This window comes from Lates calcarifer, linkage group LG9, assembly GCF_001640805.2.
Source record: "Lates calcarifer isolate ASB-BC8 linkage group LG9, TLL_Latcal_v3, whole genome shotgun sequence".
NCBI classification, from domain to species: Eukaryota; Metazoa; Chordata; class Actinopteri; family Centropomidae; genus Lates; species Lates calcarifer.
In genome coordinates, this window is record NC_066841.1 from 18972834 (window position 1) to 18997742 (window position 24909).

The 24909-nt window shown below is 40.4% G+C and overlaps 1 protein-coding gene across 1 annotated transcript in view; it reads right to left on the reverse strand.

Annotated features, from left to right (window-relative positions):
* Positions 1–565: 565 nt before the first annotated feature.
* Positions 566–24909, reverse strand: part of adamts6 (ADAM metallopeptidase with thrombospondin type 1 motif, 6) — a 66235-nt gene continuing 41891 nt past the window's right edge. Inside the window, exons 16-25 of the mRNA XM_018662286.2 lie at positions 24275–24408; positions 19751–19874; positions 18897–18977; positions 16427–16590; positions 14047–14185; positions 11990–12119; positions 9431–9635; positions 9169–9345; positions 5388–5544; positions 566–3365 (exon numbers count right to left, since the gene is read on the reverse strand). Of these exons, the coding sequence (XP_018517802.1) occupies positions 3256–3365; positions 5388–5544; positions 9169–9345; positions 9431–9635; positions 11990–12119; positions 14047–14185; positions 16427–16590; positions 18897–18977; positions 19751–19874; positions 24275–24408 (1421 nt within the window). The 3' untranslated portion in view covers positions 566–3255. The remainder of the gene's footprint in view (positions 3366–5387; positions 5545–9168; positions 9346–9430; positions 9636–11989; positions 12120–14046; positions 14186–16426; positions 16591–18896; positions 18978–19750; positions 19875–24274; positions 24409–24909) is intronic.

The window sequence follows — 24909 nt, forward strand, 5'->3', positions numbered from 1 at the left end:
CTGTTCTCATGCTGTGGGTGCTTTCCAAGAGTTGAGTGAAAGGACAAGAGTATATATCTCCTAAAGCCTGTGAGAACGGAGCATCTACGCTGGCACCAGCACTTCTCATTTGATCCTCAGCGTATGTTGAGCTTTTTTTCTCTCACAGCAATCACTGTGTACATGACTAGAAATGTTGCACATGTTTTGATGTGTTTTGACAAGCAGGGAAATGAATGAATCCACTAACACAGCGTCTCTTTAAAAGCTGCTCTTTTTTATTGTATCTACTTTTTAAAAAAATGTTGGTGAAGGGCCGTATCACTGCATTTTTTTCACTATGCTAAATTTCAGTTTGCATGCAGTGAAATAAATGTACAAGTGAGACAACGCAATAAATTAGCATATAATTTACATTTGAAAAAAAAATTAGTAACAGTGTACCAACATTAATACCGAATATAAAATATACGCAACTAATCACATGATGCTTTTCATTTTTCTTGCACTTTAGGTACAGATAATAGCAATGTGACATTCAAACATCCAAGTTCACAGCAATGAGTACCAGTTTGATTGATTTCACTTCTTTTTTCTCTCTCTCTCTCTCTCTCTCTCTCTCTCTCTCTCTCTCTCTCTCTTTTTTTTTTTTTGGAGGCTCCCATAATCCAACAGCCAGTAGATGAGTTAGTCCAAGCAATTTTAAAATGCTTCTCAGCATCCACTGTCCTTTTCCAACTGCCTCATTCAAGGTTTGGTAACCATGAAAATCTGCTCGACATTGTCATACTGAAGGTGGCTACAAAAAAGTAGCAGCAGCAAAATTAGAAATTAGTCGTTAACAGCTTTGATGAGATCCTTGCACACTCCTACGTTGTCTCTCATTTTTCTCTGACTCCTATTGTACCTCCATAACAAGTGTGTGATGGAGAGACTTTTCATAGGTGTTCCCTTTCATAAAACCCTACACCAGCAGAAATGTCGCCTGGGTAAAGGGAGCAGTTACAACTGGGTAAGTGTCCATTTTGTTGGTAGCACAAACAACAATATACGGTTAACAATGAAAATTCCCAGTGTGAGGTATAAACAGATACAAACAAAACAATAACATGACCAGCATTTACCAACAGAGATATTGACAGGATATTATTTTATATTGTTTGGATCCAGCCTCACTTTTAAGCACACTGGAGAGGGTTGAATGGAAGCACCCACTTGATAGCACCAGAAGCCTGGGAAGGCCATAACCCTCAGAGCAGAGCAGGAGGAAAAGAAGAGGTAAACACAGTACTCCATGAAAGTAAAAAAAAAAAAAAAAAAAAAAAACAATAAAAGAGGGGGAAAGCACCATTGAGTTGGCTGTTTTTGTCGTTTTGCTGATGATGAGAGGAAAGGGAAAGGCTAAGTATCTGGAGGGGGTGACTGAAGCCTGGATACGTGGTCTGGCAACATATCCACAATCAGTGTGATGTGTGTACACATTTAGCACTGGCCCCTTTTTAAAGGAATAGTTAGAAAGTTTTGGAAATACACATATTCACTTTCCTGCTTCAGACGAGAAGATCAATATCACTCTCTTGTGTGTATGCTAAATACGATGCACTTAGCGATGTTGGCAAAAGGACTGGAAACTGGGAAACAGCTAGCCTGACAGCAACCCTGTCAATGAGTTCACACATTCAGATACAAAACCTCTGATAAATCTGCAGTTCTGGGGTTTTATTGTGTTCAGTACGTGATTTACGTGCTCTTCAAATGGACTGTTGATTTCCGACATATCTGCCACCAAACTTGGAATAGGTGAACAAGAGCTAACCACCTTCTAATGTGTGAACACTCCCAGGATGTTCTTCCCTTTCAGCCAACACTGCATGGAGGATTTTTTAACCTTTGGACAGAGCCTTTTTCCAGTCTTTATGCTAAACTCTAACTGCCTCCTGGATCTGGCTTCATAAAGACTGTGCAGGCATGAGAGTGGTATCGATCTTCATAGTTAACTTACAACAAGAAGGCAAATAAACACATTTTCCAAACTATTCCTTTCACTCTTATCAGCACTAAAACCATGACAGTCTTCGCTTGCTGCTGAAACGCAAAAATACCGACATCTGATTAAATAATCATCCTGCTTGAAAAGAATAGGAAATAGTGACTGCACTGTGACTCCAATGGACAAGCTGCTTTATAGAATATGCTCCTTCAAAATGAATCCTTCAATAGTGAACTGAAAGCTCCTCAAAAGGATGTTTAGTAAAGGCCAGTTTGGTAACAGTGTTTCATGTGGCCCAGGCACCGTCTGACAATATCTTCCTACTACTTTGGACTGACACTGGGTGAACTTTCATTTGAGTACTAGGAACTAAGGCACCCGTCTGGGGAAAGAAAAATATTATTTGGAAATTCTCCAATAACTATGTGGTATTTTCTGGTCCAGGATTAACATTATATATAATATACAAATCCTTACAGTATATAAGGGTTTAACGTATGTTACAGTATGTAATATTTTCATTCCAGCACAGAGACATTGAAATTCAATCACATTACATTCCCTTCCATGACAGTAGGCTACTATCTGACAAAAACATGATCAGAGGACAATATCTCAGCTCTGTTTGGAATTGTACAATAAATATACAGTACACTGATGGGGTTTCTCTGTCGTATTTGAGCGGTAAATTGTAAATAATAGTATTTACACAAAAAGTGCACCGAAGCCAAAAGTCTGCCTGCCAATAGCACCGTCACAGTCATCCCAAAGACAGGAGTCCGACACTTTCAACTCCCATTCCCCTCTTCTGTCTGTCCGTCTCCAGGGGTACATCCTCTGTGAGCGATGTGTCCAGCACTTTGGATTCATAAAAACAACAAACATGGAGGAAGACTAACAATGATATCAATAATTATTATTATAATAAAAATAACATCACCAAAAAATAATCTTCCAAGTTCCACTTCACAGAAGTGAACATTAAAAAAAAAAAAAAAAAAAAAAAAAAAAAGAGTTTGTGTCAGCGTTATGAGCTGAGCAGTGGTTTGGATTCCACCGTGATGGAGGGCAGGAGGATCAGGTGTGATAAACAGGGATAACCTTATTTCTCTCCACCTCTTTTGTCAGCAGAGCTCTTCGTCTGTCTTCCACTGGTCCAGAGTTTTGTTTTCCAGTATGCCCTGTTTTCTTCTTCTCTCCATTTCAGTGCTGTATCAGCCTCCCCCCATCTTTTTCTTGCCTTTCTCTCTCTTCTCTCACTACATCTCGCTCTCGTTCTCCAAGGGTCAGTGCCCCTGGCAGGTCTTGCAGCACATCTGTCTGAAGTACGCTCGGCTGCAGAACTTGAACTTCAGAACCAGCGGGCAGTAGGCCACTTTGTTTACATCTTTGCATTCTGGAGAGAGAGAGGGAGAGAGAGAGAGAAAAGAGAGCTGGGTCAATTTGAATATGTTTTAAATTAACTTCCTGAATAACTTCTTATTGCTTTATGTTTTTTCATGAGTGAAAAGAGGTGAACTGCTTCTAGCCCTGGTTTGTGCCTCTCATGTTACTGCGTTTTCTTATTATGTACCCTGAGCTTGGAAAAATTTACAAGATAAACTTCATCTGGAAACGCTGCCTTCATATCAGGCATTCAAGCATCACATTCAGGAAGAATGGAATAGAGAAGTTTTATCTTTCTCATGTCTCTCAGGTCTTGTTTTGTCTTGTTATATGTGATTCCGTAAATTACAATGCATGTTCTGATTTAACTATTTGACACTTAGCCCATAAGATTATTAACAACCCTTACTGGTGTTCTGGATTTATTTCTAGAACCAGAACAGACACTTTTAACTAACCATTTTTTGTTGACTGAAACTCCACACAAAAAAATGATTAACAGTCCCCTGTAGCACAATCCACAATCAAAAAAAATAATTTATAGATCTGTAATGATTCCTGACAGCCTGCAGTTGGATACAAAAATATGTTAAATCGGCCGTTTGTAAGTTTTCTCTGCCATCGAAACGTGGTTCCTTGTCGGGGGCGGGTGGGGGTGATGGCCACTTACCAAAAGCTTTAGATGTTGTAGTGTTTACAATACAAGAGGTTAGAATACGCCCTCTGTGCAGGGCAGTCTGGATGCTGTCGTGATTCACTATTGGAAAGTGATGAGACAGACCAGCTGGTCCAGGCCTCTAGCTAGTTAGCATGCTAGCTTCAGTAGAAGAAGTGGCAGAACTAGAAGCCAAACACTGGCGCTGTTGTCCACCTCTGGAGACAGCTTTTGGCAAGTAAAGGGATGAAGTTTGATGCTGAACGTTCTTTTAGTAAACAGCTGTTAATGCTAATGTTGACTATGTAGCAATAGCGAAACATATATATAACTCCTTTAATATCATTCTTCTGTTTTCAAAAAGAGCAAGAGCGTATATCATTTGTGATACCTTGATAAGGACATACAGTTGGAACTTGGGAAAGGGGTTAAAAATACTTTTCATTGTACAACAAATGGAATGCTCTTCCACCAAGATGCTCAGCACTGTGACTCGAATGCACTGGTAATATATGAGAGGCACAAACTGGGGCTAACCTGCTACATCAGGGCTGGTGCATCTCCCTCAGGCCTTAACAGAATAAAGCTCTGCAACTATACTTGGACGCAGAGGCTAAAACTGAGACAGATCCTGGCCTCGTTCACTAACTGGGCCGTCTGCCATCCCCTACGATGCACACTCATACACACACACACACACACACACACACACACAAACTGCTTGCTGGATGCTGGACAGGCAGTGCTCTAAATGCCTTATCACGATCAGAGTGTCTTCCCTTATTAGGCTTTGGCCCCTGCCTCCACAGAGCCAAATGAAACGAGACATTGCCTCACTGCTGTCCGTAAAGGAACAATTAGCCTACAGCTAATCCCATTAGCCAGCCTGTAAACGCTGCTCACGTTTTCCATTCAGCCTAATCGAAAGGCCCTTCTCTATGCATCTGAATAGCCATCCATCATGTGTAAGTGTATATGGAGGGTTAAGCTGTTTCGCTTTGACCAGGAGCCAACCTCACTGGAAAGATTAATGTAGCTGGCAAAGTGTAGAGGAGTGTGTCATCCAAGCGTGTTTAGGTCATAGTAGAACAGTGAAGATGAAGATAGAGACAGTTTATAGCCTTTTCAGACAGGGCTTTGTGCAAAAGCAATGCACATACAGTACAATAGGTATTCATATAAACCATCTGCATTTGAAGGAACTGCAGGGTTAAACAGAGACCTGTGTGTCTGTTTGGTGACCGCACATTTTCTTCTCGAGCATGATGAAAACTGCGAGCAGCCAACTCGTCACACAGACGAGTCGAGCCAGCGCTATTAAAATGCGATGGCTGGCTCAGATGTGTGCGTGCGGCGCAGTACATTTCGTCATCTTACCGTCGCCATTAGAGATGGGGGTGGCATCACACTTGCTCTCGCACTGCTGCATGTTGGTGGGGCGGAGGGACTCTGCGCACTCATTAGACGGCTGACCTGTGTACGACAGACACTGCACCGTCCTCATCTGTTGGCCCAGGCCGCACTGCGCCGAACACTGTAACAGAAAACATCAGAATAAGACTCGTTGCACATGCAGGGGCCAATGAGGAGGCTTCTTCAAGTGATATGTGACAAGGTAAATGAGGACCATCTTTCCTCTGTGAGCCTGAGTACTGGGCAGAGTCTGTGCTCCTTATGCACGCAGACACACATTCAGCCATTCTTAACAATCCCCACACATGCACTACACAACTTTATCCAATCAAGAAATCACTGGGGCACAGAGGCAGCGGGTAGACAGATCCAGCCAGAGTCACCTGCCAGTGACTGCGTTTCCCAACTTGGAGTAACCCCATCAACTGTTGCTCACAAGGTTTTTGTCTGCACAAAAAGACTTTTTTTTTTTTTTTGCAAATGTATAAGGAGAGAAATAGAATATTGCCTCTTGTTTCACCTTAGGAATTCTTCTCTAATTCTTTGCAGACTACAGAGCAGAGCTACAATAAGCATGAATGGCTGAAGGAGACAGTGTTAAATCATTTTAGGTGAAATAATAAGGCCAGATCTATTAAGTACTGCTGGCAGGAAGGCAATAACTAGAAAGAGGCTAAAATCAGGGATTCCTTCAACTGACGAGTGGATTAATCATTTTTTATTAATGTTACCTTTAGGATGGAAAGAATAACTTTCTCTACAAGACTGCAACTGGACAAGTTTTTAAATATGGGCATTACACCTGAACATCCATCATGTGTTCAATATTGAATTGAAGTATAATGTTGTCTTTTTTTATGATTTTAAAGCAGATTTATTGATGTTTATTTTGAGATTGACATCAAAGATACTCATATCCCCAGGAGGTGTAAGTAACACTGAATCTAAAAATATGTACATTATGTCAGTGTGTTCACATTACACTGAGGTAATGTTGCAGCAGGCAGGTGCTGAAGGTTTTTCAAGTACGCCTCCTGTGTCACAGCCACGACTGCCACTGCTGCTGTTGATCATGTAGGTGAGTAAGCCAGATCAGAAGTCAAGCAGAATATACTGACCACATAAGGATAAGCACCCTCTGCCAACAAAGACCTTTTGATCAGGAAGAGAGGAAGTATTAGAAAGTCCTCTGCCTGCCGGTTTGTGTCATAACACAAAGGTCTGACATAACTTCAAGAATATTAAGTCTGTTCTCTCACTAATCATAAATGGATAATTCATTCATTCTTGCATTATGACTCATGAACAACTTAATAATAGCGAGTCCTGTACTCTACTTATCACACTGGAGGTGATAAGTTGGATAAAATAGAATAAACAAGGCTGTTGCAAAATGTGAATTGCATCCACAGTTTGTCTATTTTTAAACCGATGACATATTCAGTGGGCTGAGGTTTGACTGACCTAATGTCATCTAGTTCAAGTAAAGGCCAAATGGGATTCCATTTCATTGGCTAACACTGACCTGACTGCAGTCGCTGGACTCATCATGACCTTCAACAGTGCCATGACATGTGAAAAGGGCTCCGTAATGTCACGTGGGCCAAAAAGTGACCTCAACTCGGTGGTTTTATTTTGTGTGAAACTGTTTACTGTTGTTGCTTCTTGACTCTGGTATAAACTGTCAGAGAGGACACAAGCAACTTAAAACACATTTGTTTCTCTCAAACCCTTTATTTTGTGTTGTGCTTTTAAATGTGCTTGTTTTTATCCTGTCTTCCCTCTATCCTTTATTTCCCACTTTCCCTGTTGCCATTTTCATTCAAGCACTTTATAACTTATAAAGTTATGTTGACAACCTGTGTATCAACAGTTATTTTGACCTATTATTACAAAAAGCAAAGTGACGTTGTGCCTCTCCTCCTGTGCCTGCATCATCAAATTCATTTGCATATCACAACTTTGGTGTGTTAAATGTCTGATGATGAGCCTATATAAAGATGCCTTCTTCAGAACTTTATTTTGCTTTATTTTCTCAGAGAAGAAGCAAAGGCTCAATTTGATGGACTTGCCTTGAACACAGAACTAAGGGAGAAAATGTTTTTTGACATGTGAAAAAGTTGTTGTGCTGAACCCAAAATGAGCACCTGCATTCCTCTGTCTGACTTCTATCAATGTGCCAGTTGTAATAAAAGCTTAGATTGGCTCTATGGGTGGCCATTAAACTCTTTCACAGAAGAATTTTTTAAAAAAAGAAAGACTACAAAAACAATTGCAGGAGGTGCCAACACACCTTCGGCAAAACACAAGTCTCAAATAAAGTGGATATCTTTATAATTAATCTACTTTGGAAGCACTGAGGAATAACACACCTGTCAGCCATCACTATGTGTGTGATATGAACCCAGCCATCAACAAACGTCCGCCTCCTGCTGACGAGAGAACTACCAAGTTTTCTGTCGCCTCAAATGATCCTCTCTGGCTGCCTCAGATCAGTGAGCCCGCATGTCATCCCTTCCCAATTAGAGAGTCTTTATTAGGGCCTGCTGCCAGCCATGACAGATGGTGTACGTCAGTGGTGTGACTTAAGTGGGATTTGAACCAGAGACCTTTTGGCCTGGGAGACCAGGCGCTTTGTAGCTGGCAACAATCTCCCCTCTCTGACGCTCTGAGGGACCGGAGCAGCGAGGGCGAAGCTTATAATTACAGCCAAAAAAAAAAAAAAAACTAGAAGAAGAAGAAGAAGAAGTGGATACAGAGGGAGAGGGTTTCACACACACACACTCCTCTGCAGTACATGAGAAAGTGCTGCGTAAGAGCAGACTCCAGCTGTTGCTCTACGAGGTATTAACCTCGGCCTGGCGTGGCGAGGAGCCCACTCTTTGATGGTCCACGCTGAGGTTATCAGGCAGGTCTGCTTTGTTTATGACTGTTATAGGCACTGATTGAATTGTGAGTGTGTTATTGATGTTTGTGAACGCACATGTGGCCGTTATGAGGAGAAGCCGAGGGAGAGCCTCGACCTGGACTGCCTGACTCTTGACCTTTGACCTCTGACCTGAAAAACACAGCGCGGATGCCGTGACATCACCTCTCCTGGAGCGCTGAGCAAACCGCTCAATCCATCTTCTAAACATCGGAGCGCACTGTTTAAAATTCCACTTTTACACTAAATTATTAACAAATCCTACAAAATAACAAGCCATACTTTTTGTAGATACAACTCTCTCTGACGCACGTTTCTCTGGCGTGCTCTCACCAACATGAGTCAGCTGTGTTGTAAAGTCTTCAACAGCTTTTGCTGAGCGCACTAAGTCATGTCAGGGTGAACCCAAGAATGCTACTCCGTGGTCTTCCTCTAAATCGTGTTCCTGGAAGTGATAGAGAGGCCTGGTCTCTGAGATAAACTTCAAACAGCCAGGAGGATATTACTGCCACTGATCACACACTCCAGGCCTGTTGGAGCACTTGGACTTACACACACACAGCCCCTACGCACACACACACGTCACAGGCCTGCTTACAACCCCCCGTGTGTCATCCAGGTGTAAATTATATTAACCATTCGCCAACACATGGGATCTATCTGTGCATCTTTTGTCTTTTAAACATTCAAGCTATCCTTTTAAAGGATTAACTGCTGAACTGTTGTTTGGGAAGATTGCTAAGATCATTCTCAGGATTTTAAAAAAAGAGCCTTTTTATTCACAGATCCAGCTGTGATGTGAAGGAGGAGCTGTCCTACCTGTCCCCATTCACCAGGGATCCAGCGAGGAGGAGGACAGCGCCCTAAACTGCAGCGGATTCGGACCGGAGGTTTGTTGTGGCTCGGGCATTGGGCGGGCGGGAAGGTCTTTGTCAGGTCACTGCTCTTACACAAGGCGATGCGGTGCTTATACCCGGGGCCACATTTAGGTGTGCACTAAAGAGGGAGGAGGAGGAGGTGTAAGAGGAAGATCTCAACAGCACAGTGAGCTTAAGAGGAGAGTGTCAGAGTCTCGTCTTACCTCGGACCAATCCAGAGTGACCCACTTTGGCGGGCAGGACTGGTTGTTGCAGGACTCGCGTTCGATAGGTCGGTGAGTCAGACAGTGGGTGTCCTCCAGTGTCTCCTCCTCAGCAGGGCCAATCTTCCTGATACACAAGACTGTCCTCGTCCTTATCCCACCATCACATGTCTTCCCACACTCTGACCAGTCACCAATAAACCACCTGGAGGACAGAAACATGACGTAAAACCAAAGATAACAGCTCAGTCTTTCAGTCATTTGTGAACTTTGTTCTCTTCTAAAAGAATTTAAAAAAAAGCTTTTCTAGAAAAACATGCTTATACCCCTCAGAGTTAGATACTGAAAGTCAAATATCACAACAGCACAGGGGTGCAAATCCTTAAGGACACCAATAGCCCCATGTTCAGTTTGTGTTACCTGGTGAAGTGGTAATGTGATTAATTGCAAATTTGTTAGCAAATGTGTTCAGCTAAGGTACTGTATAAAATTGTAGGGCCATTGATGATGCCTTATTAGCATTGAAACTCCAGACCTGTGACAAATTAAAGGAAAAAGCAACACAATGTGTCTTAGTGCTGGGCAACCATGTGCTGCCAGAACAGCTTCAAAGCACTTTGGCATTGATTCTACAAGTCTCTGGAGTTCTGCTGGAGGGATGGGACACCATTCTTGTTTTCTCACACTGTTCCAAACTCTCTCATGGGCGTTCAACTGGGTTGATGTCTGGTGACTGTGAAGGCCATAGCATATGATTCACATTGTTTTCATACTTATCAAACCATTCACTGACCCCTCATGCCGTATGGATTATAAGCATTGTGGCATTTTTAGAGGCAGATGCAGAAGAATATTTGGAAAACACTATTTTGGCTTGAAAAATGACTGAGACGATTAATCCACTATCAAAATAGTTACAAATTTTTCCATTGATTTCCACCATTTCTATGTGGAAATGGTGTTGTAAACAGGAAGTGCGCCTGAGCAAAAAGTCTTGATTTCAACACTTGATCATTGAATGAACTCTTGTGACCTGGCACACAGGTAACCACCATGTTGTTTAGTACATTTGAGCGTCCAGTGCTGGGCCATGTCATGCTAGGCCACTGAGCTTTTGACCTCCACAAAAATTAGACCCAGTGTTGTCCAATCCCTTGTCTACACACTTCAGAATTAATATCATAAAACTGCCCAGACAACAGCCCTCCAAACACATCCAGCCTGTGAGATATTACATCATCTGGAAGAATGTATACAGAATTAACAACGTGTTCAAACATCTGTGTTAGCTTTCATTACACGAGCCCATAAAACCCTGGCTATTCTAAAACAATCGTGTTTACATGGTTTCCTTTAGTCGGCCTTTCCTGAGGCTGCAGAAGGGGTGTTTGCCTTCCTAACAGACACAAATGCCATGTGTGCACTGTAACTCAATACACACATGCGCTGCCATAGCCTTCAAGTATTAATCAAAACAAATGAGATACCACAAGTCTGCGTCCACTGAATACAGATGTGAAAATAAATAACCCAAGACTGTAGTCTGAACGTATGAAAACAAATTACCACTTATACAGTAGATTTATGATACTATCAGTTTTTTTGGCTGAAACCCAGCTGAAAGACACCAACACTCATTCTCATACACAAATAATTGTCAGATAGTCTGAAACTAATTAACCTGATGCATTTAATCCCTCTTTTTCCAGACATGATTGAAGCGAGTCTGGCCGTGCTTCCAGCTACAGCGCGAGGTTTACGGACACTTGGCCACAAAATACAAGTTCATATTCCACCTGTATACGTGTATATTACCCCTGGAGGATCGGTAAAGAAGCCAAAACAATCAAACACAGGTGGTCATTTTCAGGGCTCTTATTTTTGGCACGAGGCAAACATTGAAAATAGTTAACATATGCAGTTATAAATCACCGCTGCTTTATTTCATTATTTTCTTCCAAACACATTTTACAACCAGGGCTCATTGAAGGCAAATTAATATCACGAGTCAGTCTCATTTTTATGGAGGGTTTTTCTTTTGAAAGCATTAACTTGAAGCAGCTATGGTCAATATTTTCATATGAACAATGGATCAAATATCCATGTGTAATGTAAAAGGTGTTGCTGGTAACCCACAGAGAGTTATCTGACCAGACACAGTTTTCTTCAGTTCTACAGAGTGTGTTAGCATTTCCTAGCTCATTGGTTTGGTTTTACTGAACTTTACTGTTTTGACTACATTTTTAAAAAAAAATAAAAATCTTCTTTTTCACATAATAAAGTACTGAACTAAGCAGGCTACACTAAGCTGAAGATCAGGTCTTAAAAAACTGATGATGATTAATAATGATAGTGATAATTTATTAATAATTTAAGCTGTTTTCCATGCATAAATGCCAAAAAATCTAAGCTCCTGCTTCTCAAATGTGACGTGTTGCTGTTAGTTGGATAAAACAGGTGATCTGAGGATGTAAGACAAGTGAGATGACTGGCTGATCAATCAAATAAAAATCAGTAATCAGTTGATACTGACAATAATCAAGGTTTAGTGATACATACTCTGGGGGACACGGCTCGGTGTTGCAGTCCCTCTGGTTCTCCGGGGGTTTGCTGTCTGGGTCACAGTAGCTGTTCTGCACCACCGAGTTGTCGTCCAACCTCTTACACACCACCTCCTGCTTTTGGGAACCTGCAGGGGGACGGGGACGGGGGGGGGGGGGTTGATCAATACGGCAGCGCAGAGCTCAGCTGATCTCGCACATTAAAGCCCTTCAGAAACATGGAAGCGGGCCGTCGTGTCGAGGGCTGTGTTTGAGCGGAGATGGTATCGCTTTCAGTCTGTAGTAAATCCAGACATGTAAATTCCTGATTCTTTGCAGGATATCTTGGCAAATCACTTTTACAGAGCAGAGAGCTCTTTACTTTGGCTTCTAATGGAGAGAGTGAGGGCTACCGTATCGGTGTCACACCTCCCACTGTGTGTGTGTGTGTGTGTGTGTGTGTATACGTGCGTGTGTTTTGTGGGTGTGTGCATTGCATGTGTGTATGCCATACCAACTCAGAAAGGGTCTGTTTGGACCCTCGTGGGACATATCCCACAGCAGACTTGTCTGGCAGCTGTAATGAGATATGGATGTGTGTGTGTGTGTGTGTGTGTGTGAAGTATAGAAAATCTACCCATCTGTGCTTCAAGTGAAATACAGTTTGGAGGAATAGTGCAAAGCATGGGGTAGAAGAGTTTCAGTTGTAAGGCTGTCAAAATGTGTTTTTCATAGATTTTACTACTGTAGTGATATATTAAACAACACTTCATGATTAGCTGAGCTAGCTGTATCGAATGGGTGAATGATTAAATAACATTTTACTGATTTAAAGCTCAGTGCGGTCAGAGACACACAGTAGACACAAATTAGATCATTTGGATCAACAATGCAAAGGCATGTTTATGACGCTGGAAGGCCATGTGTGCTTCCCCATCTAAGGAATAGCTTCAAACTTCTGCTCTGGACTTGGAAATCCTTCCTCAGAAAAACCCACATGCTTATTCAGTCATGCTTTTACAAAATATTACAAACCCGTCCAGGCCACGCTTGACAACTGGGAAGAAACACTATTTATTGTTACATGAAACCCATTGCTTTTGGGCTAAAAGGTTTGGTTTAGTCATTCTTGAGGCCATGGTCAACATTTCACTGCGGTTTCAGATTTTGAATGTTTGACTTTGTAGGACAAGCGCTCTGGAAGAGTGGCCGTATCTGTGTGCAGCGATGGTAAACCAGAAGCTATGCAGAGCAGCTCATTCACAGAAATTACACCATATTCATTACTCTGGCTAAAATATGGAAAATATACATATTGAATTTATTAGAGGGCTGAATCTCCAGGCTATAAAGTAATGATTTTGGAAACCCATCTCAAATTATGATACTGGGTTTCCACACACTGCTCTTCAGCATTTGTGGAATTATTGGTTGGGGAAGATTTACAGAATGACACACACACACACAAGATATGAAGTATTAAATATTTGAGAAGGTTAGAAATATTCAAAAAGAATTTAAAACACCCACAGTGTATTATGGTATTCAACACCAAAATGCTTGGAGTGCTCTTTTTCTAAAGGCAACTGGCCACCGGAGCTCAGCAGAAGGTCGACACTGAGAAGACAATATTCTTCTTTCACAGAAAAATAAACTTTGATAATGAAAACTTATACAACAGTTTGAGAAAATCTGTGTTTATGAATAGAAAAGGGGAAAAAAGACATATTGTGTGTCATGTAACTGGCAGGTAAACTGTGCTCTGCTTAAAATAATCTGTATAATTTTGGAATTGATTAAAGAAATAAACAAAAAATGATGTGACATGAGGAAAAAATGTACAGATTGGAGTTTTTCTGACAGACACCTGAAAGAAAGGAAGAAAGGTGGCTGCAATTTAATCAAGAGTAATTTAATGCATGAAAGATCTTTTCTAGAGGATTCATTTTCAGAAAGTATGTTTCCATGCACCTGTTTTTATGCACAAAACTTGAGTTTACACACCAGAAATAAAAAGGTTTTGTTTGTGTGGTTTACCTACTTGGCAAATAAAACATGACTTGCAATCTTGCTTACCTCCAGCGCAGGTAGCTGAGCATTCAGACCAGGGCAGGTGGTGCCAGGAGAAGCCCACCTCGTTGTCGCCACTTCCCGTGCGCTGGATGGGCACGTTGAATTTGTAGCGTATTCCCATGTTCTGTTCCTGAAGGAGGACCTGAAATAAGGAGCACAGCAAACAAAGGGTAAGGACAGAGAAATCGTGTAGTTGGGCAGGGCATGTCTGTATTCAGCATTCATGTCGTGACAACAAACTCAGACAAATGACAAAATCAAGTATTTTTATGCATTCATACAGAGCAGATTCTTATTCTTAAAGCTGCATTAGTTGTGTTTGGGGTTTTTTGGGACAGCGCAAAAAGCTGTAACACAACACTGACTTAACATTAGCTAGCTGAGTTGTTATGACTGTTGTGTATGTTAGAGTTGTGTTTGTGTCCACCTGACTGATGTAAGTCTAATATTCTCTCCCTTTGTGGCACTGTTTCGGTTTCCGCCAACTCCTAAAGCAAATATCTGATTCTTCAGCTGCTATTTTCACCTAGTTACCAACTTTGTCTGCTAGCATACAGCCGGTTTTTAGAGTTTTGTTTGTTGAACCAAGCTGATGAGAGCGCTGAGAAATGCGTGCCGTAAAACCATGAACTGAAAGATGTAAAAATCTCAGAAGATCTGAGGAGAGCTCTGATAACTCTCAGTGTGTTCCATTTCACATTACACATAATAAGTAGTACTCCATTGATGATATTAAGGTATTGATCATGGCAACTTTAAATGTAATTTGAAGAGCCCAGATCAGTGAGGCCCTGGTGGGTTTATATTAGTCTGCTGGCTGCAGAAACTGAGGAAGTTGAGCACAGCTTTGCAAGCCGCAAAGAAATGGCTAGTGGTCGAAGTGGCCAGTTGCTTGTCTATTCCAGTGGTGCTGTGTGGTCTGGTATTTTCAGCATTCATGTCAAGGCAGAAACCACTGAGTATTACAGCAAGAAAATGCTCAGTTGCCTCACATCAGCACACAAACATGTCATAAAACCCATTAAGAAAATAAGTGCATTTACAGTACTTAACATGCATGCGCAAACTCCCATACAGTAACAGAGATGCTCATTAAATCAAGTGACACTGTGTTTGCCCTCAGCCAAAAGATTTTTTTTCAGTATCTACATATAAATAGCTTTTAACTGCAAACCACTGGCTGAGGCTCATGTAAAGTTAGCACCCAGATGTTGAGTTTAAGTAGACTGACACAGACCAACAGCATACAGCATCAAGGTATCAAATTATTTCAGGTGTCCCAGTTTGTGGAAGTTAAATTCTCATGCACTGTCTCCATAGGCGGTGTTACTGTAGGTGGCTGGTGGTTGGAGCACAGACATGAAGCTCTACTAGTTGAATTATCAGAATGAAGGATGAGCACTAAACATATCTCTTGATCAAAGTGGTGCAGTAATGTTTAAATGAGCTGAGCCCCATTTTCTTTGTATCTCATACAGTGACACAACACATATTTGTGCCTATGGATTCATGCTTTTCCACTGACAATTGGTGGAGGTTCCTTATTAAGAAACAATACAGGTTTTAAAATATTCAAAAACAAACCAAAAAAAAAATACTCTGCTTAATGCATTTGAGACATTTGTAAGGCCACATGTAAACATGTAAGTGTAAATGTCTGATAGGGACAAAATCTTTGGAAAAGGTGCAGTATTGAGCGAGAATGGTGTACCTGGAACCACCAACAGCTGCTGTAATGTAATCCATTTGGCAATTGTCCACAACAAAGTGCGTCCACTAAAGTGCCTGTAAAAGTGTCTGACAACATTATGGATAGGATTCCTACAGAGATGGAACTTTTTATATAAGGTCTATTTTGTTTTTTAAACAGAAACATTGCTATATATCACTTATTTGACCTCGCAGAACACTGGAATACCACTGCCTTAATTGGTTAGTTCGTTGAGTCAATGTGTCAGTGGAGTCTGGTGGCAATATATAGTTATGTTTATGGTTAAACAATACTAGAGTTATCCTTTAAGTCGAGAAGTGAACTAGGACTTTAAAGAATGAAAAAAATCCAGTCTCATATCTTAAAATTATGTTATATGCTCTGCTAACAGTGAGCAGACACTCAACATTATGTTTTTTTCTCGCCTCTGACATCTTCATAATGGTGGCTGACGGTCATGGGTAAACTGATATATGTATAAAAAAGTGTGATCTCTGAGAAATAAAGTTGAAATTATTCATACTTATATTACATCAACCTATGTAGACATTAAAATATCCAGGAGACTCTGTCTCTATGTTGAGGAGCACTGAGGAGATCATTAGAAGAAAACCATAAAATGTGAAATTACAATGGGGAAATAACAAATTAACTGAATAAAAACTGCATTACCATGACAACCAGGTTTTCAGTGGTAGCTCCCAGGGCCTCTAAAGACTCTGGTTCATCAGAGGGTCTCTTGTAGTGGAAGGCCGTCCCTGCAATGTCAAACTTTCTGGGCCAGTCAATGGTCCACGCTCCGTTGATGTAATAATCATCCTCTTCAGATTTCAAAGCTAGATAATCGCAAAAAGCAAGAAATACTTTTAGAAAGCTGAAATCAAAAGCAGACAGGAACGGTAGCTGACCCAACAGGTGGAGACAATCATTTGGTGTGATGTCACTGCCATCATTCATCTTCATCATCATCATTTTCAGCCCCCACCCCACCCCCCACCCCCATGACACACAGACAACTTTCTATCTCTCGACAGACTGAGCAGAAACACACTCTAAATGAAGACATTCACATGCATCAACACGTACATACTTCTAATTTAGGAAGAGAAAGAAAATACACTTCAGGTGAAAGCCTGGACGAACCTCATGAATACCACTCTGTCTGGTTGTCAAAACAAAGGTTGGTCTCCAAGCACAACAGATCTGAAAATATCCACTTTCTCTGCGTTGAAATGGGGCCAAATTGAGGCGAAATGATCCAACCGCTCGCTATTCTGTCTCTCTGGCTCGTGCTCTCCAGATTCCCCCTCTGCTGTATTCACGCAGATTAGATGAACAATGGTTTACTCGTCTTTAACGCATCACAATCCTCTTCTCAATAAATTCATTTTGAGCACATCTGGCACTGATTGTGAGCATTGTGATTTTACTTTTTTGAACAGTGCAGTTGACACAAGTCTTCACAAGTACTCAACTCTATTTTCTGTATTGTCTCACTTACTTTTAAAAAAAATGCAAACTTTGCTGACCTAAATAGCAAGGACTCAGACAATGCTACAAAAGGAAAACATTATGTTTATCACTGGGGTCACAGATGAAATTCATAACAAAGTTACAAATTGCTTGGTATGGAAACTCTAGTTCAACACAATAGCCAAAATTGCACTCTTTAAACTTTGATATATAGACATCATATCCCCCATAATCCTAGTGGACCAAGCAGCTGTCACCAAGGCCCTATAAATCGGATGCAGCTCTCTGGTTCAAAGTGTAACTTAAGCCTTCCATCAACACCATCCGCTATAAATTCAACACACTGTCACACGTCTTTCTCTTGTTAATGAAAAGACACAGAACTGGCTTAATTGAATCCGGTTGTTTGATTGTTTTGGTTCTGACGCTGCCAGGGTTGCAAATAGTTTTTTGTTTAGTCTGAAATGGAATGGATGAGTTCGGTGCCAAGACGACCATCACACATGCAACTGATTCAGTGAGGTTTTTTTGGTTTTTGTTTTTTTTAACTGTTTTATGGCTTTACATTAGGCAACAGGAGATTAAACGATGGCACCTTCTAATTTGCTCTTGACAAAGACACAAGGAAATCCCAGGAAATGTAGTTGACTCGGAACGGAACACATAATATGAAACAGCTTGATATTGCAAATTGCCAATTCATAACACTGTAGTGAAATTACAGGGTCTGCTGAGACTGATGGATAGATAAAGAAACAAGATTAAGAGCCTACAGCCATGCTAGTGGCTCTGTGAAGCTGTACTTTGCGAGACACAATGGTGTCTCATGCTAACATGCTCAGAGTGACACTGCTAACATGTAATGTTTACCATGTTCATTGACTTAGTTTAGAGCTAACAATGAATTAGTACTCAACACAAAGTACAGCTGTCATTAGTTTGCAGATACAGTATTTGGTCATAAACCAAGGTTGACAATCATCCTGAAGAGAACATTATTGTCTGTACCAGATTTAATGGGAATCTATTCAATAGTTGTGGAAACATTTGACTTAAAACCACAAATGTCAACCTCATGAAGGCACAAGAGGGAAAGTCAAGGTAATGAACAATGTCATTAGGATTCATCCTCTGGGAAACATAAATGCCTGTGCATCACTGTGTACCAATCCCATCCAGTAGATGTGGAGGTATTTTACTGGATAATATTTGACCTGTCTGTGACACTAGAAGAAATGTCAAGAGGGTTATCAAAGTCGTTGGGCTTCATCCTCAGAGGGCCATGAATGTTTGGACCAAAAGCTGTAAAGACATGCTTAAAACCACAAATGTCAACCTCATAGTGGTGCTAGAGGAAAAGACAGGGTCAATCATTACAATTCATCCTCTGGCAATGTGTCTACTAAAAAATCATTAAAAACAAAAATATCAACCTCCTGGTGGCTCTAGATTAGGGGTCTAGGGATCATCACAGTCAGTGGAATTCATCCTCTGTGGGCCATGAATGTCTGTATAAAACTTCATGGTAGTCCATCCAATAGATATTTCAGCCCAGACTAAAGCGGTCAGCAGAGTGACATCGATACCCCACCACTAGCAAAACAACTAACAAAAGTGTATTTCGATCTGATTATTAATGTGACTTAATCATTTCTAGGCCATCACTTACCAATATAATTCTTGGACATGGCAACTTCTTTAATCTCGATGTGAACCGATCCTTTTGGGATCTGAACCACCTCCATGTAGCCTGGAAAACAGGGACACTCATCATTAAATGGTATTTCTCCCACTCAAACCCCCCCAATTCTCATTTCCATGTGACGTTATTTTACAACACAGAGGAGACAGAAAGTTACATATCATAGTAGGTAGGAGTACCTATAGAATAAATTCCAAATCACCGAAAAAGGACAAAGCAGGAGGACAAAACAATCCCCTCCTTTTTTTTTTCCACACACACATGCACACACAGTATTTTTAGATGGTTTACCAGCCATACCATAGAAGGAGAAATATGTTTTCTCTCTCTCCTGGTCTCTATAGACAACATCAGGCTACAGCCAGCACCAAGCTCCTATCTCTACTCATGATTTCTTCACTCCATGATGTAATTAATGGGAAAGATATTATGTTTTGATCTATATTCTGACAACATATTTCTAAATAGCCAAAAACATATGCTCTGTTGGTGAGTGACAAAGGTGAAAAAGGCACATTTCCATGAAAGATTATCTTCCTGGCCTCAGGGATATGTTGGATTTTGGATAAAAGCTGCTTTGCCAAAAAGGACAGTGAGTTATTTTGTTTCCTTCACAGTCATCTTCAGTGACGTTAAGTTTGTCACATGTGGTCATCAAACCAAAACACACTCTCTGCTTCTCCTTTTTCACACTAAGTGAATCAAGGAAACCTGAAAGCTGCTATGCAATATATCAATGGAGATCTAATAGAAAGCTGAGGTGAAAGGATATTTAAGCCTCTCATCCTAAAACAGCACGTCTGGAGTCAGATGTGTTTTACCTCCTCTGGGCAGAGACTCATTGAAGAGTCCCTCCGTGGCCTCGCAGGTGCTGCCATCCCCTCCACACACGCGGCATCGATCTTCTTTAGCATCAGATCCCAGGATGTTGTCGCAGCCCACGTGCTTGAGAAAGAGAGAGAGAGAGCATTGTTTTAATTGAGGACTGGAAAATTGATACAGGATTTTGGTTATTTAGCCCTAGTCTCCTGTTGTCACATTTAAGGGCACAAAGCTAGGGGAGCTGTTTCCCCCTGTTTCCAGTCTTTATGCTAAACTAACCAGCTCCAGATTTGTATTGATCTCTTAGTCCTCAGTCATTCACAGTCCTCAACCCTGTACAAGAAAGCAAATCAGCATATTTCCCAAAATATCAAACTATTATTTGAAAGACCTTTAAAGAAATAAAAGCTGTAACAAAACTAATTGGGATAGTTGGTGGGGATCTTTTGGGAGGAATCTGTCTTCTGTTGTTCATGGAGGATGTTACCAGAACATAATCTCTTTTTTTGATTTATACAGCATCCGGACAATCCCACTCAACTACAGTCACCTATTGTTTGGGCAGCTTCAGAGTTGTATCTGTGGTTTGATTCAAACCAGCAGAAGCAGAAAGCAAAGTAACATACATTTGAAAAACATATGATAGTTATTAAGGATCAGTCTGGTGATGTTCTAGATTTTTCTTGTTGTTAACAAATTCTATCAAAAGAATAACAGTACCTCTGAGCCATGGAGTTACACCCCCAAAACTATAAAGAATACATCAGTGAGCAACACAAGTTGCACCAGGTATTCCTTCATTTCATCATATTCCTTCATTTCCATGACCACACACACTCACGCAACCCATAATCCAACATATACAGTACTGCTGCTGGAAATACTCTCTAGAGCACCAAATCTGTGACTGAAAATTGTCCCCAGTAGTACCTAACTGACTTAGATTTGTTTTTCATTTTCTTACAAATGAAACTACGTATTCATGACCTGTTTTTAAAGTTTTACATCTTTGAAAGAAATCAGTGGACTTGGAGCTGAGAAACACAAAGCAGAAACTATTGAGAGGTGCACTAACACATTGTTTACTGACAGTGGGAAAGATACATAATAATCCAAGCCTTAGCCTTGACACAATTACGTTGATACGAGCTCTTCCAGCTGTAATTGCTCATTGCCGAGCAGGTTTTTACATGTAGATTATATGGGAACTCATAAAAAATGATGAACTCCAAGTTTAGACTAATCGGTGTAACAGATATAAAATTACTGCCTTCAAATAAATTTTAATATGGTGACCGTATGGAGTCCATTAAATCTTTATCTGTGCTCAATTTGTAATGATTGCTTCATCGCTGCTTGATCAGTAATGTCTTAGAGCTTCACAGTGGTATTTAGTAGATTTTGATTGAAGACAAGAACTGTGTTTTTGTTATGTTTGTGGCTAGGTCTAATATGATAAACTGTATTATGCAAAGGAACCATTCCTCAACAGGTTCACTTGTAATCTTTTAGTACATTTTACATCAAAACTACAATATATTTACTTATATACATTTTTTAATGCAGAACTGTAACTTGTAATGGAGTACTATCATCATCCCATGTACTCTCTGTGTTAACTGCTCCCTGTGCACAGCATCGTTTTAGTGTCCAGTTCTTACACACAATCCTGTCTCTGAAGATAGGTTTTCACATATCTTTTACAGTTATATTGTATACATTTTAAAATTACTTTTACCAAGTTTCATTGTCTTGGAAATGGCAAAACCATGTTTTGTTGTAAGTGAGTTTGGCGGAAATAAATTTGAACTGAATTACGATGTTAGTTAGTGTAAGTTTGTGTCCAAAATTTTTTCATTCACTACTGCCTACATAACAGATATAAGATCCAAATCATTATTTTGCATCATCACTGGTATAGGTGCATACAGTCACAAAATATATTATTTATATATATAAAATATATTAATATGGAGACCCATTTTTTCAACTGTGAGAATTCTGTAAGGCACATATACTCTATATTGGACAGATTAGAATTGCAAAAATTAGTTAACCAATTAACAGAAAACCTAAAACTGTTCTAATAATCAATGAATCAATTGAGCCATTTCCTTAGTAAAAATGCCCAAAGCTCTCTGGCTGCAGTTTCTCCACTGCAAACTTTGGTTTTGGATGGTTGGTTGGACATTATTATTATTATTGATTGAGAAAATGGTTTGCAGATTAATCAATAATTAATATAATCAGATACAGTATTGTGTAGTGTGTAGCCCTACACTATATGTACAGAGCATAATATTTCAGAAAATTGAATTGGTTAATAAATAAGGAGTGATTTCACACACAGCTGGGTCTCTCCGCTTTATCAACTTAATACTGTGTGACAATACAACTGGGAGGATTACTGTTGTCACTGACACTTCCACTCCTCCTTTGGATCTCCCAGGTTCTTTCTACTTTCAATCACTGTCTCTCCTCTCTCTCTCTCTCTCTCTCTCTCTCTCCCTCTCTTCAGCACATGTGCATAACATAGCAGTTTTGAGTGTTTCTGACTGCCTTCCAAGCAGACAGTGTTCCAGAGATTTATCACAGTGTGGCAGTGAACCCAGAGAGCCAGTCTCTGAAATAAAACAACATGCTGGATTCAGACTGGAAATAAACCTGTAATGCTGCTTTGGTAGGGAATATTCCACCTCTTAGAGTTCTCTTCCCATTAAAACACACATCATGTTGTGTTTTTATATTAGAATCAGAGTAATGTTGTGGGCACAGACACTACATCTTCATGCCAAACAGGAATCAAATTGTACGGTCAGGTGGAAGTCAAAGCAAATACTTAAAGCGAGGAACCAAAAAGTTATTTCAGCTGCATCTCAGAAAATACACAAAAACCTCATCTCCACACACACACACACACACAAATTGTACAAAGTGATTTATGCTCATAAAAACAAAGACAGCACCAACTGCCAACTCCTTTCAATAAAATGTTATTTTCCCTTGTTATTAAATTGGCCTTTTCAAATATATATAAAATCATTATTCAATCAAAACAATGATTTTTGTGTTTTATTTATCACAAAACAATCCTGGTTGAGTCTGCAGGGCCCTGATAAGAGTCAAAAAGAGCAATGCCAGTCATTCGATCACAATCAGCTACAATCAGCAACTCAAAGGATTGTTCTTCACTGGAGAATGGTGCGGTTTTGTGCAGTTTTGTTTACTCAGTGAGTATCTAGCAAACTCTCCCATCAACAATAAAAACTCAAGGCACAGAAGCTGAGGGAACTCTTGCTAGGTCAGCTAACGTAGAGTTAAAATGTCACTATAGATGTAACTGGACAAAATATCACAAACAATCACAAGATTTGTATTCAACTGAACATGGAAGTTCGTTCTTGACCTGGGACACAGTCATCTGAGGAAAAAAACTGCTTGACTCAAGGTCTACTGACCAATTTCAACCACATCTCACTGTCTTCCTCAGCAGAAAGAGTTACCACCATCTGACCTGGAAATGGAACTTTGGTCACGTGAAACTCCATCATAGCTCCATTAAGGAAGACCATGACATGCGGTTGAAAGGCCCACAAAAAGCCAGTAAGGGGAACTTTAGTTAAGATTTCCAAGTTATTCTTTATACATGTTGGCTGGCTAGTGGTTATAAAAAGAAATTGCACCACAACTTGGGTCTTATTTTTGCAGCTTCAGGCAGCGGCTGCATCAGATATTACAACACTGTAAATTCTCAGATTTAGGAAAGTGGATACATGTCTTATAATAGGTCAGATGGGGTGAGAATCACAAGCCATCAGACAGGTTGTAAAATGAGCAGACAGTTCATCCACATTATCTTAACCACTTTGTATGGCAGGCCAAAGTTGAATCTGTAAACTATGATTAACGTTTACAACAGAGAGTTTGGGTAATCGCCTTTGTTCGCCTTTGTAAGTTTGGCTAACCTTAGAGGTTTGTTTATGACCTGTAGATCTATTTTTATCATGTTCTTGCATTCTGATATCTCACAATGTCGGGCTGTGGATAACATTTCTTATTTCTATTTTCAATTAACATGCTGGTTATTTTCTCTGTTTAATTGTACGGTACAAAGAATAATAGAAAACTGTGAAAAAACACAAAACACAAATTTAAGTCTTCGAATATGTTGTGTTGAGAGAATGACACATGATGTTCACTCCCAACATTTCAAAATCCCCCAAAATTCAGGTTCCTATCATGTAGGGCAAAGAAAAGCAGCAAAGTCTCACAACTGAGAAGCTTAAACTGGGGAATGTTTGGTATTTTTTTCAGGAGAAATCAACTAAACAATTAATTCATTATCAAAATAGTTGCTGATTAATTTCCTGTCGGTCGCTAATTGTTTCAGCTCTAGTGAGAACAATGTTATATTTGATACAACTGTTAGCTGGAGCAACAAGAATGAAAGTTCAAGAACTAGATATCAGAGAACAAAAGTGAAATTTGCAAAGCAAACAAAATCTATGTTCATGCTCCCTTACCTTACACTCGCCATTGATGCAAATGTCCAGAGAGTCAGCCTGACATCGGGTGCCATCTATGACTGCAGGAGAGCGTTCTGTGTAGAAGTTGTAGCCCTCTGCCAAGCAGTTCAGTGCACAGGGCTTCACGCCACCTGGGTTACACAGAATACACACAGACAGAGCCTATAGTTATCTACAGGTGGGCTTGCACATAAGAAACAGACAACATGACCTGAACCCTAATAGACACTAACAATACATAGAGACCAGCAAACACTAGTGTTGTCCCGGGACTCGCAGCCAGCTCTGGGATCTCCTTTCGACTTGTTGACAATAATAATCATGCGGAGGAAAGTCAGCGGTGCTCAGATCTAAAACCCAGAGCATGACGTCACTGTAACACTGACACCAACAGAGACAGTGCTGGCTGCCAACAACAATTACACTGACATCCACACACGGGTTATCCGATGTTTTTACATGACAGCTCCCAGCCCACAGAGTGCTGTAAATCAGGAGGTGATGGATTTGACAAAACAGACTCTTATGATAAAAGAGAAGTAACCTAAGCTCTTCCATCTCTGAAAGAAAATAAAAGCTGTGTTTACATGCTTCGAACTCTTATCACTTTTTCTTTGAGCTATTTGTGTTTC